The 15,897-nt window shown below is 38.8% G+C and overlaps 3 protein-coding genes across 7 annotated transcripts in view; 1 reads left to right on the top strand and 2 right to left on the bottom strand.

The window, feature by feature from the left end:
- The window catches only part of PEX1 (peroxisomal biogenesis factor 1), a 41,202-nt gene extending 40,307 nt beyond the window's left edge, over positions 1 to 895 (bottom strand). For 4 of the 5 annotated variants that reach the window (XM_083378579.1, XM_083378576.1, XM_083378578.1 and 1 more), the window contains exon 1: positions 685 to 895. In XM_083378579.1, the coding sequence (XP_083234705.1) occupies positions 685 to 819 (135 nt within the window). In that variant the 5' untranslated portion in view covers positions 820 to 895. Of the gene's footprint in view, positions 1 to 271; positions 489 to 684 lie in introns of those variants that run through there. The other variant, XM_083378577.1, reaches the window with a different exon arrangement.
- Positions 896 to 926: 31 nt separating this feature from the next.
- On the top strand, positions 927 to 4,334 carry RBM48 (RNA binding motif protein 48). The gene is made up of 6 exons (XM_083378584.1): positions 927 to 1,252; positions 2,023 to 2,213; positions 2,390 to 2,535; positions 3,132 to 3,682; positions 3,830 to 3,966; positions 4,180 to 4,334. The coding sequence occupies exons 1-5, from the start codon at positions 1,133 to 1,135 to the stop codon at positions 3,920 to 3,922; spliced, it is 1,101 nt and encodes a 366-aa protein (XP_083234710.1). The 5' UTR covers positions 927 to 1,132; the 3' UTR covers positions 3,923 to 3,966; positions 4,180 to 4,334.
- On the bottom strand, positions 4,182 to 13,747 carry CLXN (calaxin; the record flags this gene model as incomplete). The annotated part of the gene is made up of 6 exons (XM_083378585.1): positions 4,182 to 4,232; positions 6,526 to 6,630; positions 6,993 to 7,144; positions 7,519 to 7,623; positions 13,234 to 13,389; positions 13,690 to 13,747. 6 exons carry the CDS (start codon positions 13,745 to 13,747, stop codon positions 4,182 to 4,184), a joined length of 627 nt encoding a protein of 208 aa, XP_083234711.1.
- Positions 13,748 to 15,897: the final 2,150 nt, after the last annotated feature.

Below are 15,897 nucleotides of genomic sequence, written 5' to 3' on the forward strand. Positions count from 1 at the left end.
TTTAACTATATCAGATTTAAAACTCCTATTCATTTAATAGCTGCTGAAAGTTGCAATTAATTTCAGATTATTCTCAATACTGCAATGCTTGAAAAATATAGCAATGAAACGCCACTTTCCATTTCATAATATTTGATGTCATATGCAAGTAATCCCCAGTGGGCGGCAGCACCTACTATTGGCAAATTTCGAAAACACAATGACCAACAAGATCGGGGACAGCACCTATGTCAGGTGATATTGAACATCCTCAGAAAAAGACAATAATAACCTATCATTCCTGTAGTGTTGCCAAGAAATCTGGCACCGCTGCAAATATCCTTTTCGTCTGGAGCGAATAACTGTTTTTACTTAGCACAACTAATGAAGCGGATAAGGTTTTCTGCTTGAGCAGGGGGCTGGATGTGAAGACCTCCAAGGTCCCTTCCAACTCTGTTATTCAGATAAGTCTGGTTCTTTTTATACAATCTGGAGCCAGGCAAGAGTCCCCTTCCGTGGCTCGTCTAAAGTGCTAACAGTCCCATACTTGAATATAGAAAAATGTTGCTAAGAAAAGTATGCTGTAACTGTGAACGAACACTTCAACCTCAGTAATCATGGAGCATAAAACGAGTACGGGGCGCCGTGAAAAAGAGGCGCGATCCCGGAATGGAGGTTGGTGGCCACCTTCCTGAATTCCTGTACCTGCTGCAGTCGGAGGTAGGAAACCAGCCCAGGCGGCAAGTGCAGAAAGCAGTTCTTGACCCCGCTCAAGGAGACGCTCGCCGCGGCTGCTCCGAATCCTCCTGCCCCCAACATGACAGCCGAACCTCCGGCCATCCAAAGCCAGGTACCAGAATCGGCCACCTTAAGACAAACAACCACAGGACGTCGCGACTCTTAACCGTCATCGGATTGTCAGAAGTATTGTTCCGGCTTCCGGCACTGTATCGTGCCGTTTTTGGGGTAGCGTAATGTCGTTAGACGCTCAGCCGTTTTTCCCTGCTGTGATTGGATAAAGTGCCAAGGCTCCGTTTCGATCCCTCGCCGGGTTCTTCATCGATTTCTTTTCGCCTTTCCTTTGAGTGGCCCATGGCGGCGGGGAGGACTTGGGTGACGGTTTGAAGAGGCGACAGAGACTACGGAAGTGAAGATGGCGGCGGTTGGTACTGGTGAGGAGGAGGTTGGTGGCGTCTGCCAGCATCACGCACAGCAGACGATATGTGCATCGCGCGCTAAGTATCGCGAAGGGCGCCGGCCAAGAGCAGTGAAGGTAAAGGAGAAAGCGCTCTCGCTTTAAGCGACGTCCTGGTCTTTTCGAATGCGCTCTCTGATACAAATGCTTTTGTTGGGCTCTCCGTAGGAATCCTAAGAGCGGAATAAAAAGCAAATCTGGCCTTCCTTCCAAATCTCTCTCCCCTTTCTGCTTACATACACACTCGCAGCACCTATGCAGGACAGAACAGGACAGGACGACCTTGAAGAAATTTCTCCTTATTTCTAGGTTGAATCTCAATGCGATAGGTTTCCTTATGTTACTTTTTGTCCTGCCCTCAGGTTCTTTGGAGAATAAGTCGATCCTCTCTTCTCTGTGATAGTCTCTTGGATATTGGATGACTGCTATCATGTCACCTTTCTTCATTAGACTAGCATACCCAGTTCCTGCAACTGTTCTTCATGTGTTTTAGCCTCCAATCCCCCAATCATCTTTGTTCATCTTCTATGCACTCTCTTTAGTGGGTCAACATCTTTTATGCTTCATGGAGACCACAAAATGTTCACTGTTAACAACTGGTAAAAAAAGATCATAAAATCAGGTGAAATTCATTTAAAAACTGCATTGCTTAGCAGTGGAAATTCTGGTCCCAGTTGTGTTCATAGGTAAGGAGTACTATGGATCTATGGATGAACTTGATCATTAATCCTAAAATATTTAACTTCTGGTACATTCTTTTAAAGTTGTTATATTGTATTAAACAATTTCAAAATAGAACGGCTCACTTACATATATGAAAGCATTATTAAAGTAATTTTGTTTTTCAGGTTTACACTGTCAATTTAGAGTCTCGATATTTGTTAATCCAAGGTGTTCCTGCATTGGGAGTTATGAAGGAACTAATTGAACTTTTTGCTTTATATGGTACTGTCGAGGAATATAATCCACTAGATGGATATCCAGCAGAAGAATTTACTGAAGTGTACTTGATCAAGTTTTTAAAAATACAGAGTGCAAGGTAGTAAATATTGGTTTGTTGTGCCTAAAACCCCTATTTGTTTAATATTGTAACTTCTTTCATATATCAGTTTTATATAGACCACAACACTTATTTTTACAGTTAAAACTTAACTTACTGGATTTAAAGAAAACTTAACTTCAACAACATTGAGTATCACTCTTGCTCTTTTTTAGGGCAGCCAAAAGAAAACTGGATGAGCGGAATTTCTTTGGCAGTTTGCTACATATATGCTATGCTCCAGAATTTGAGAGTGTACAAGAGACCAGAGACAAACTAAAAGACAGACGAAAATATATAGCAAAAGCAACCAGTTGTAAAGGTTTGTGGCTTTTATTATTTTACATCAGTAGAAAGGCAAGAGCAAACTTTTGTAATTCCCCCAAAAATTCCAGTATCAATTCACCAAGGGTGTTATCAAGTCAAACTCAACTCAATGAGGACTTTACATTTACTGTTTGAAAAGCTTTTTATACTCTCATTAAGAATACCTCTTGCATTATTTCAAATCTAAATTGGCATGGAAAAAAGTATGGGAGCAAAAGAAAAAATAGAGTGTTTACAGGATTTACTTTGAATTAGTCGTAGTTAATTTTTTTTCTTAGTTCATGAATTTATTTTGCTTATTATTTCATTGGACATTTTTCTACAACTCCAGAAACCCCCCAGAATGATGGACATTTATGTATTTTATTAAAATATTCCAATTCTTCATCCAAAGCATAGCAGAACAAAGATAGTTTGGAGTGATTTTTTTTCTGAAACTAATACATTAAAACAATTTTTTGACTGCTCATCAAATAAATCTTATTCTCTATTTTCTACCATGGTAAATTGTTAACAAAATTAAAGTTCACTTCAAAAATGCCTTTTTTACCATGCACTAACATAACACATTATTTTTGTGTGTGTTTTAAGAGCAATCCCTGGAAACAAAACAAGATTGTTGTATACGTTCTTCAAAGATCATGCAGTTTGATTGTCGATCATGGAAATCTAAAACAACAGCCATTAGCAAATGGAATCCAGCAACATATACACAGGACCCCTGTCAATCTTCCTGTTCCACATTATTATTGAAACATATTACATCTCCTTTAGAACAACATTGTCAGAGTCTGGTAGTAGCACCTCACTATTCTCGTCACTGTGCTACAACATCTGCATGCTTTAGCCAAAAGTTAAGAATGGATAAGCCACAGGAAAAAGAGCATGACACATTGGCTTGCTGGAACCTAGAAAGAAAGATTGCATGTGATGAAGGTCTTGCAAGATTCATGCCCCGAACTACTCAACTTCAGGAACGAAAGAGGAGAAGAGATGAAGACAACAAACTTGCCCTTTTGGGAAGAGAGCCTATTGGTGAAGAAATCATTTTTGGCCCAAAGCTACCAGAAACACCTAAAATAGATATGGATGATGATTCACTGAACGCCTCAGCAAACTTAATTCGTAATAGACTAAAGAAGGTGGGCCAATAATTTTTCATTCAATGCTGTGAAAATATGTAGTTCTAACATTTAAAATTTGTATACATGAATTATTTTGCAATAGCTTAATCCCTTCTATTCCATTATAGATGCATACTAAACTGTAAATTCTCTTTTTCAAACTAGATTGCTGATCCAGTTCAAACTTTAAGTTCATCTGAAAAATTAGTAGTGGAAAATCAAACAAAGCCAGTAATAAAGCAGAGGCGGCGAATATGAATATTTCTGCTTGCATGTTACATTTATATTTGACTCACAAACAGGTATGCTCTGTGTTTCTAGACAAAGAAATATGGCTTCATTTGTTAATATGAAACAGTTGTTGTAAATTTTAAGTTATTATCTATTATATTGAAATTTATTGATGGCTGTGAATGTTATCACCTTATTTTCTTGTGCTCCTAATGATATCCTATGATGCAAGCATTGGATCTACCCAGCTATATTACATTTCATTCATTATGTTCTACTTGCAGATCTACAACTCAGGAGCATCTTGGAAAGCTTGTGATTCAAAGGACATCCTGCACTGTAAAGGAAATAAACATTTTTTAAAAAAAAGCTATAACAAACTTATGTCCAAAGAACAATGTCTACACATGTGGAAATGTTTAATAAAATATTAAAATTATGTCCAATATCTCACTTTTAAGTAGCAAATTTTAAGAGCCTATTTGGTGTCATGGTTAAAATACTGGCCTAGAAAACAAGACTTTTGAGTTTTAAGTCTACCTTAGGCATGAATGATAGCTGAGCTAGTCATTTCTCTGGGCCAGTCACTCTCAGCCCAACCCTCCCTCAAAGGGTTGAAGCTGTGGGGAAAATAGGAGTCTGGAATATAGGTATGTTTGTCCCCTTGTGTTTTATACAAAGAGATGGAATAAAAATGTAATAATAATCATGTTATATCACATTTTATTGAAATTATTTGCCAAAATTCTGCTTGTTTGAGAAATAAAAAGATCAAGATTTCCCTAAGTACGTGAAGCTAGTTACATCATTCTCTGGGTCTTTATTGATCTGGGTCTACATTGATATTTTTGTTCATATCAAATGATCCATAAACATAAATGATATTCTGATGTGTTTATTTTTGAAACACTCTGGTTTACAGAAATGCACGTAGTTAGGCAGTTTATATAACTAGACATTAATATAGCCGCAGGAAAAAAAATTAATTGCACTGATTGAAAAATTTATTACAAGAAATTTACTGTAAGAGTTCCTACACTATAAGTCATGACTTTAGTATTTGATGATGTACTTTTCCAGAGGAGTCAAAAACCTAAATGAATGATTAAAATGATCAAGCTTACAACAGATTTGTTTCTATAAGACTACTGATAATACATGGAAGTGTTTCATATTTTATACAAAACATATGTCTTTTATAAGAGTTAATCCCCTATCTGTGCCCCCAGGAACATGTCTCCTTATTACCCTACTCTTAGTCAATCTTTAAGATGACATTCTCCTTAACAGTAAACTAGATAACCTGTGATCCTTTGGGTCATCTCTAGAGATTTTTCCTTTGGTAAAAAATTCCTCAAAACCTTCAACAATGACAGAAATTTTAATGCATTGCCTTCACTAGAAAAGTTGGATACACTCAAAGATGTATTTGCCTTGAAAATAGCATATGTTGAACTATGTAACAGTCAAACAATATCACCATAAATATTTTATGACATTTTGTATATGTCATCTGTTTTATGGTAATTTTTATATCATAAAATTTTATAATATTTGCCAGATTTCAATTTCACAGGAGTCAAAAGTCCCACATTTTGGATGCATTTGAGATACCTTGGTTCAAAAAATGTTGCCCTGTGATGCACTGTTTCACCTCAGTTAAAGGTTATGGGAACAAGAATTGTAATAGCAAGTAGATAGGGTATCTGGAAAAAAATAAATCTTCTTTTCAGATAAAAAGCTTTTCACTGTTCAATATGTATTTATATATTTGAATCTGATCTACCAGTAGCTCCATGAATTGATGGAGCCATTGTTCACATTGTTCAGAAAAAATAGAAAATAGTACTTTAGCTAAAACAAATCCAAAACTTTTGGTTAAAATAGCCAGAAGTTGGATACTGATGATTTATATTCATGTTTGAGAAGTATAATCTATAGATAGAGCATAGCTAAGCATAGCCGCTTAGTCTTAGGTTAAAATTATTTTAGATCAAAGGGAAGACTAATTAAAGCATGCTGAAATACAATTGGCTTGCTTGACGATCAGCATTAAAAGTCTCTCATATACATATATAATTATTTTGGTTAGCCTCACTCAGTGACCACTCAAAGCAGTTTAAAAACTTTAATTTTATATTGAGAAGATTTAGTTCAGGGGTGTCAAACTCAATTTCATTGAGGGCCGCATCAGCATTGCGGTTGCCCTCAAGGGGCCGGGTTGGTATGGCCAGGGTGGGCATGGCCTACTGGGTGGGCGTGGCTAGAGTGCATATGGCCTACTGGGTGGGCGTGGCCAGCTCTACATCTTTCACATCAAGGGTGCCTATGGGGGCCTGGGCAGGAGTGGGACAGATTTGAGGGTCTCTGGCAGAAGGAGGGTCTCTGGGCCAGGGCCAAGGCAGTGGGGGCCGTTCCCTCACTGTTTCCAGGATGGCTTCGCGGGCCACATGAAACCACTTCGTGGGCCGGATCCGGCCCCCGGGCCTTGTGTTTGACATGTCTGAAATTTTAGTTCAAACATAGAATAGGAATACAATTTTATTGCATCCAAACAATTGTTCATGATAAAATTACTAATAAATTAATTGATTATTTTTAATATACTTAGATATAGACTTCATAAGTACCTTCATATCAGGTAAACATGGCCCAAATGCTTCTAAGAGAAGATTTTCATCTCTTACTGCCTTTTCAAAATCCACAAAAGAGACTTTGCCATCATGATCATAGTCCTATGAAATAAGATATTTTAACCCATATAATCACTATATTTAGACTAAAGCCTTATATATAATTATTTGGGGCTAAATTATAATTGGAATTACACACATGATTTTTTTATTGGCACGCCAGTCATATTTCATATAATTCTTACTGTAATTTATTTACTTAAAAATATTCTTTGGGTATTGGTCCAGTCTCTAATTCGGCATTGATGATTTACCCAATAGATTCTCAAGATTATCTGTTTATTTATTTCATTTTGGCTTTTTATCATCCAAAGTGTATGAATGAAGCCCAACTGAGTTAATTGGGTAAACTATTAGTATTATCTAAACCTGATAAGTTGTATTTTTAAGTTTATTATACTTGCCATTTTCTTCAGTGTTATTTCTACCAAATCTTTAATTCCTTCATCGGGATCTTCCTCTGATGGCTGTTTTAGCAGACTGTTTTTCAGCATATGAAACATTTCCTCTCGTGAAATATATCCATCACCATTCAAGTCATAAACCTCAAAGCAGTCTAAAAGGGATAATTGCATTAACTGCATGCATGTCAAACAAAATGCCTTCCAGATAACTGAAAATAACTAATTAAATTAAAGTTAAAGAAGGCTAACTATTTGGTAACTGTACAGTATGTATCGTATAGATCAGGGATGTCAAAATGCCAACACGCAAGCCGGATGCATCATGAGGAAACCGTGCCGACCCCATTGCCAGCAATGGGGGAAAAGTTCCGATACATCATGTGACTTCACGTGATGTTGCGGGTTTGACATGTCTGGTATAGATGATATAAAATGTACAATATAGTGTATTTACAATGTATTTCATAATGAATTTTCCCTAAATTCAAATTAACATGAAAATCTATTTTTACTAGGAAAACCTTACATTTCATCTTTTCTTCCAAAGTCCCTCGAAGAAATATTGATAAGCCTTCTACCCATTCTGTTACACTGACGCAGCTGTCATTGTCTTTGTCAAAAGCACGGAACACTGAAAGAAAAAACAAAGATTATTCTATTCTTTTATTTCAGAGTTGGCATTTACATTTAAATGACTTATCTTGAGTATGAACATTGCCTATACCTGTGTATATGGTCAGTGTCTGAATGTCTGAGACTTGACAACACAATAAAAGTAATGAAACAGTAATCCCAAAATAATAGAATAGAATAGAATAGAATAGAATAGAATAGAATAGAATAGAATAGAATAGAATAGAATAGAATAGAATAGAATAGAATAGAATAATAGAATAGAGCTGGAAGGGACCTTGAGGTCTTCTAGTCCAACACCCCTGCTCAAGCAGGAGAACCTATATCATTTCAGATAAGTCTCTTCTTAAAAATCTCCAGTGATGGAGTGCCCACAATTTCTGAAGGCAAGCTGTTCCACTGATTAATTGTCCTCACTGTTAGGAAGTTTCTCCTTAATTCCAGGTTGCTTCTCTTTTTGGTCAGTTTCCAAGCATTGTTTCTTATCTTGCCCTCTGGTGCTTTGGAGAATAGTTTAATGCCCTCTTCTTTGTGGCAGCCCCTCAAATACTGGAATACTGCTATCATGTCACCCGTTTCTTCTTTTCTTTAGACTAGCTAAACCCAATTCCTGTAGCCGCTCTTCATATGTTTTAGTCTCCAGGCCTTTGATCATTTATAGTTGCTCTTCTCTGAACTTTTTCCAAAGTCACAAACTGTTTTTTGTAGTATGGTGACCAAAATTGGTATTACAGGTATGGTCTTACTAGGATTTTATAAAACTAATACTGTGCACGATCTCGATTCTGTGCCTCTGTTTATGCAACCCAGGATTGTATTAGCTTTTTTGACTGCTGTTGCACACTGCTGGCTCATAGTCAAGTGATCATCTGCTAGGAATCCAAGGTCCATCTCACAGTTACTGATTTGAGCCAGGTCTTGCATAATCTGTATTTTTATTATCTTTTCCAGGATCTTCCCAGGTATTGATGTTAGACTGATTGGTCTGTAGTTCCCTGGGTCTGTTCCCCCCGCCTTTCTTGAAGATGGGAACCTTTTCCAATCCTCAGATACTTCCCCAGTGCTCCAGGATTTTCAACAGATATGGTGCAATGTTTCTGAGATAACATCTGCCAGCTTCTTCAGAACTCTGGGATGTAATCTGTCAGGTCCTGGTGATTTATATTCCTCAAGGTCTCTTACCATTTTCTTGCTTATTTTAATTTTTGTTGCTAGTTTGTCTTTTGCAGTAGTTTTTTTCCTATGTTGTGCTATAATTCATTTTTTGTGTGAAGACTGATGCAAAGAATGAGTTAAACACCTCTGCTTTCTCCCTATTGCCTGTTACATAACAACAACAACCATAATAATAATATGTTGGAAGGGACCTTGGAGGTCTTCTAGTCCAACCCCTGCTCAGGCAGGAAATCCTATACTATTTCAGACAAATGTTTATCCAGTCTCTTCTTCAAAACTTCCAGTGTTGGAGCATTCACAACTTCTGGAGGCAGCTTGTTCCACTGGTTAATTGTTCTAACTGTCAGGAAATTTCTCTTTAGTTCTTCTCTCTTTGATTAGTTTCCATCCTTTGCTTCTTGTCCTGCTTTCAGGTGCTTTGGAGAATAGCTTGACTCCCTCTTCTTTGTGGCAGCCCCTGAGATATTGGAACACTGCTCTATCATGTCACCCCTCATCCTTCTCTTCATTAAACTAGACACCCAATTCCAGCAACCGTTCTTTATGTTTTAGCCTCCAGTCCCCTAATCCAGGGCTTTTCAACCTTTTCACCTATTGTAACACTTTTAGGATATGGCAACATCTGAGTAATACCAGTCACCTAGCAAGGTGTCAAAAACTTGATGACCACCCCCCAAAAAAGGGAAAAAGTGATAAAGTACAGGTAGTCCTGTACTTACAACAGTTCGCTTAGTGACAGTTCGAAGTTACAATGGCACTGAAAAAGTGCCCCCCAAGCCACAGCCAAGCAAGACATCTGCCTGCCCGCTCGGCAGCGCTCCTCTTCCTGTCCGAGGTTTTTATTGTTGTGAGCATTTCAGTTGAGGATTGGCAGCGGGGGTGGGGTTATTCCTCCCCTCTGCTGGGTGGTTGCAGCAGGTTTTGGTCACTTCACATGACCCTGGGACACTGTGACCATCATAAATATGAATCAGTTGCCAAGCATCTGAATGTAAATCACAAGACCCTGGAGATGCTACAACATTCCAGTTGATTGGTGCTTCTTCTGGGCTCAGCAGAAGTGCCAAAATGGAGCCTGGCGCTGATCCTTGCGCTTTCACTGAGCCCTGACAGCCCCGAAGAAGCGCTGATCCTGGCTCTTCCACTGAGCCCTGACAGCCCTGCAGCTCCACCCATCTCTCGCTCAGGCTTGTGCGGTCCTGCCACCAGTTCAGCTCATTGCCCTTCCCTGCTACCACTTTTCTAGGATGGTCACGTACCACCTGCCAGGTGCCAATGTACCACAGGTAGTACCTGTACCACTGGTTGAAAAGCCCTGCCCTAATCATCTTTGTTGCTCTTTTTTGTACTCTTTCTAGAGTCTCAACATCTTTTTTACATCGTGGTGACCAAAACTGGATGGAGTATTCCAAGTGTGGCCTTACCAAGGCATTGTGAAGTGGTATTAACATTTCATGTGAACTTGATTGTATCCTTCTGTTAATGCAGCCTAGCTCTGTGTTGGCTTTTTTGGCAGCTGCAGTACACTGTTGGCTCATATTTAAGTGACTGTCCACTAGGGATTCTGATCCCTCTCACAGTTACTATTGAGCAAGGTGCCACCTGTACTATATCTGTGCATTTGGTTTTTCTTAGCTAAATGTAGAACCTTACTGTTTTTACCATTGAATTTTATTTTGTTAGATAGCGCCCAATGTTCATGTCTTTCAAGATCCTTCTATATCTTAAGCCTATCTTCTGGTGTATTGGCTATTCCTGCCAGCTTGGTATCATCTGCGAATTTGATGAGTTCCCCATGTATCCTTTCATCCAAATCATTGATGATGTTGAAGAACACTGGGCCCAGAACAGAGCCCTGGGGTACTCCACTACAACTTCCCTCCGTGTAGATGCAGTTCCACTGAGGACCACACGCTGAGTACGGCTGGTCAGCCAGTTACGAATCCCTCTGATGGTGATGCTGTGTAACCCACATTTTCTATCTTTTCAAGTAGTAGGTTGTGGTCTATTTACTGAAGTCCAAGTAAATTATATCCACAGCATTCCTCTGGTCCACTAATTTTGTCATCTGATCAAAGAATGCAATAAGATTTGTCTTATTTGCATGATCTGTTCTTGACAAACCCATATTGGCTTTGGTAATGACTTTGTTTGCCTCTAAGTGTTTGCTGATTCATTGTTTAGTTCTCTTTTATTTATTTATTTTATTTTATTTTTATTACATTTATATACCGCCCTTTCCCGGAGGACTCAGGGCGGTTTACAGGGTAATTAAAAACCAAAAATACAAAAGTTAAAAACCAAGTTTAAAAAGATTAAATTTATCCCTGTATAAATAAAACCCCAATTAAAATAAATTAATCCTCAGCCTGGGCCAGAGAGCTCGAAGAGCCAGGTCTTCAGGCCCCGGCGGAATGAACGGAGGTCGGGGGCAGTCCTCAGCTCCACTGGCAGCTGGTTCCAAAGGGCAGGCGCCCCCACTGAGAAGGCCCTATCCCTGGGTGTTACCCGCCGGCAATCTCTTACCGGTGGCACCCTGAGAAGACCCTCCCTGTGGGAGCGCACTGGACGAAGGGAACTTGATGCCGGCAGCAGGTGTTCCCTCAGATATCCCGGACCCAAGCCATGTAGGGCTTTATAGGTCATCACCAGCACCTTGAATTTTCCAGAATTTCTCAGGTATTAAGACCAGGCTGACAGGTCTGTAGTTTTCTGGATCCATTTTTTTTTCTTTTTTTGAAGATGGGAACTACATCAGCTCTTTTCTAGTCCTCTGGTAGTTCCACAGTGCTCCAGGAGCTTTAAAGATATAGTTCAGTGGTTCTGAGATCACATCTGCAGTTCCTTCAGAACTTTGGGGTGTAATCCATTTGGTCTTGCTGATTTGAACTCGTCTAAGGTGGACAGGTGCTCAGTTACCATTGTCTTGCCTATCTTAACTTGTGTTTCTAATCTGTTTTTTACCGTAATGTTTTTGATAGGTTGGACTGTTTTTCCCTTTGTGTAAAGATGGATGCAAAAAACAAGTTAAGTAGTTTTGCTTTCTTCCTGTTGCTTGTCACCTTCTTGCCACTTTCTCCCACTAATGGACCAATCATTTCCTTAACCTTTTTCTTGTTATTAATATGTTGAAACTTTTTTTTATTATCCTTGATTTCTGTTGCAAGTCTTTGTTCATTCTGAGCATTTGCTTTCCTGACTTCATCTTTGCATGTTCTGGCTGTCTAATCAGCCTTAGTTATATGTCCCTCTCTCCATTTTTTGTACTTATCATTTTTGTCTTTCAGTTTGTCAGAGAGATCTTCGTGCAGCCATGCTTGTTTCTTCTTAAATTTCTTGTTTTTGTTTTTGAGTGATATTGTGCTGGACTGGACTTTTATGATAGCATTTTTCAGAGTTTCCCATGCTTCTTGAGTTGTTTTCACCTTTAGAATTTTCATCCATAGAATCTTTCCTAGGTTCTCTCTGAGTTTGTTAAAATCAGCTCTTTTGAAGTTTAAGACACTGGTTGAATTATTTTCTATTGCTTGTGTTTGCATTGTGTTTGCTGAAGCCAGTCTTCAAATCAGATATCCCCTAAGTAATTCCTCAAATGCCTCTGCAAAAGAAGACTATCTTCATAGTCTTTCATATTTGAATCAAAGTTTCTGATATGAGATGGAGTTCCACTATTCAAATTTTACTGAATCTGAAGTTCCTGGAAAATTTAAAAAAGCAATTCCGTAACATTTAAACATAGTTTTAATGACATTTTAATACTGCTATATTGTCTCTCCTTTTTTAAAGCAAAAAAGGTTGAATATAGTTAGTGGTGAGATGGGAGATTACTAGAAAATACTAGGTCTGTGCGCTAGACTAACATTGAAAATATCCCAGAGGTCAGTAGCAAATTTTTTACATATTGGCATATGGAAGTCTCAAAGAGTGAAATTCAACTCCAAGGAGGTTTTATATTTTGCACCGTATATTGCCCAACAGTGTACAAACAGTAAATATTGATTAGTGTCTAAAGTTAGCTTATATTATCTATAGTGGAAGCATTTCCAGATCTTTATTAAAATTACAATTTGCACTTCTAGCTCTGGGTCAATATAATTGACCGATTGTACTATAAATATTTTACTAGAGCTATTGCTATTTGTTACACATGGGGACATTAAAAAAGCCAAATGATATAGAAACCCAAATACTACAAGGGGGTCAAATAATATTATCAATAGAACTCAGTATGCAGGAGAATAAATCCTACCCAAGGCTTATCAATTATGAACAGTGAACCATATTAAATAAAACTGGAACAATTTGGACTTCCATGCGATTTTCAAACTTCATGAATTAACCAATATAGAAATATTTTCAAAACTGCAATCTGAAATAGCTTTTCAAAAATATTTTAAAATAGAATAATTTATGAGCATTGATTTAACCTCACCTCTGTCCATAATCATGTCATCTGTCATTCCAAATGTCACATGTAGAATATTGCGAAATGAGTTGCGATCTAAACCAACAATAGCATGTCTGTCGCTAGGTTCCACATCCAGGTTGTTGAAAAGTTTTATGAGACATTCCACTTCAAATTTGTTAACTATAAAAGGAAACAGTGAAACAAAATCAACAATGAAGATTTATTCGTTCATCATCGAATGTAAATTTGAATATGTATCTCCCCGATATTCTTAATATTGCCATTCTCAATTAGGTTACTCCGCTGACAAGGAATTCTGGGAGTTGTAGTTTTAACATCTTTGGGTGGAAAGCTCAATCTTATCCAGTCGAGGTAACAATATAAAAACAATTGTCACGAATTCACTGATCTGTTAAGGAACCCAGGAGCGGCTGGGTTTAAAGAGGTACAGAGGAGAGAGTAGATCCATTTTTCACTCACAATGTTTAGCGGATTTGCACAGAGACTCGGTAAGCTTCTGCAGCTTCTTTCTGTTCATTTTGAGCTTGCTGGCTCCCGCTGCGCCCGGTTGTCACAAGCCAAGCTGTTACCATGGCAACAACAGAGCGAATGTTGCCGCCGGGCCCGGATGTAACGAGCTCAAAGGCAGCTGTAGGCCGGACCTGCACATTCCGGCGCGTTTTATTATTTATGCTTGTGAGAAGGCAAAACCCGGCTTTGGGGCTCTGAACTGGCTCATTTCTCTGGTTTTCCATAAGGAAGAATCCAAGGCCAGACTGGAGAGGCAGAAAATGGGGAGATCCAATTCGCCTGACTGGGCCTTTTGCAGAGATTTGAGGCAAAAGCATTTTCCGCATCGAATGGGAAGCGAACATGAATTGAAGATTTTAAAAAATGATTATACAGGTAGTCCTCGACTTACAACAGATCATTTATTTATTTATTTATTTATTTATTTATTTATTTATTTATTTATTTATTTATTTATTTATTTATTTATTTATTTATTTATTTATTATATTTTTATACCGCCCTTCTCCCGAAGGACTCAGGGCAGTGTACAGGGCAATAAATATAAAAACAGAATACAAAAGTTAAAAAACGATTAAATATAATGCCCAAGTTTAAAACAGTAATTAAAAACATATTATTAGTGGGAAAGATAGATTCACTTAAGAACCATGTTACTAACTTAACAATTGCAGTGATTCAATAACTGGCAAGAAAGGTAAATGGGGCAAAATTCACTTAACTGTCTCGTTTAGCAACAGACATTTTGGGCTCAGTTGTGGTCGTAAACTGAGTGTTGTTGTTAGCTGCGAAGTCGTGTCCGACCCATCGCGACCCTATGGACAACATTCCTCCAGGCCTTCCTGTCCTCTACCATCTTCTGGAGTCCATTTAAGCTCATGCCTACTGCTTCAGTGACTCCATCCAGCCACCTCATTCTCTGTCGTCCCCTTCTTCTATTGCCCTCGATCTTCCCCAGCATTAGGCTCTTCTCCAGGGAGTCCTTCCTTCTCATTAGGTGGCCAAAGTACTTGAGTTTTAGCTTCAGGATCTGGCCTTCTAAAGAGCAGTCAGGATTGATCTCCTCTAGGACTGACCGGTTTGATCGCCTTGCAGTCCAAGGGACTCGCAGGAGTCTTCTCCAGCACCACAGTTCAAAGGCCTCAATTCTTTGGCGCTCAGCCTTTCTTATGGTCCAACTTTCACTACCATACATTGCAACTGGAAAGACCATAGCCTTGACTATACGCACTTTTGTTGACAGGGTGATGTCTCTGCTTTTTAGTGTGCTGTCTAGATTTGCCATGGCTTTCCTCCCCAGGAGCAAGCGTCTTTTAATTTCTTGGCTACAGTCCCCATCTGCAGTGATCTTGGAGCCCAGGAAAATAAAATCTGTCACTACCTCCATTTCTTCCCCATCTATTTGCCAGGAATTGAGAGGGCCAGATGCCATGATCTTGGTTTTCTTAATGTTAAGTTTCAACCCAAGTTTTGCACTCTCCTTCTTCACCTGCAACAAGAGGCTCTTTAGTTCTTCTTCACTTTCTGCCATTAGAGTGGTATCATCTGCGTATCTTAGGTTGTTGATATTTCTTCCGGCAATCTTAATTCCAACTTTTGATTCATCTAGCCCTGCCTTTCTCATGATGTGCTCTGCATATAAGTTAAATAGGCAGGGCGACAGTATACAGCCTTGCCGGACTCCTTTCCCAATTTTGAACCAATCAGTGGTTCCGTGTCCAGTTCTCACTGTTACTTCTTGGTCCGCATATAGGTTTCTCAAGAGACAAATAAGATGGTCTGGTATACCCATCTCTTTAAGGACTTGCCACAGTTTGTTATGATCCACACAATCAAAGGCTTTAGCATAGTCAATGAAGCAGAAGTAGATGTTTTTCTGGAACTCCCTAGCTTTCTCCATGATCCAGCGTATGTTGGCAATTTGATCTCTAGTTCCTCTGCCTCTTCGAAATCCTGCCTGCACTTCTGGTAGTTCTCGATCCACATACTGCTGAAGTCTAGCTTGTAGGATTTTAAGCATGACTTTACTAGCATGAGAAATGAGTGCAATGGTGCGATAGTTTGAACATTCTTTGGCACTGCCTTTCTTAGGAATTGGAATGTAAACTGATCTTTTCCAATCCTGTGGCCACTGTTGAGTTTTCCAAATTTGCTGGC

The sequence above is a fragment of the Vipera ursinii genome, assembly GCF_947247035.1.
Source record: "Vipera ursinii genome assembly, chromosome: Z".
Lineage (NCBI taxonomy): Eukaryota > Metazoa > Chordata > Lepidosauria > Squamata > Viperidae > Vipera > Vipera ursinii.

Bases quoted from the DNA above. Each gene is read 5' to 3' on its own strand.
- RBM48 (XM_083378584.1), top strand. From the start codon at position 1,133: ATGGCGGCGGTTGGTACTGGTGAGGAGGAGGTTGGTGGCGTCTGCCAG. The intron at 1,253-2,022 runs GTAAAGGAGAAA...TTTGTTTTTCAG, and splicing joins GCCGGCCAAGAGCAGTGAAG to GTTTACACTGTCAATTTAGA. The intron at 2,536-3,131 runs GTTTGTGGCTTT...GTGTGTTTTAAG, and splicing joins AAAAGCAACCAGTTGTAAAG to AGCAATCCCTGGAAACAAAA.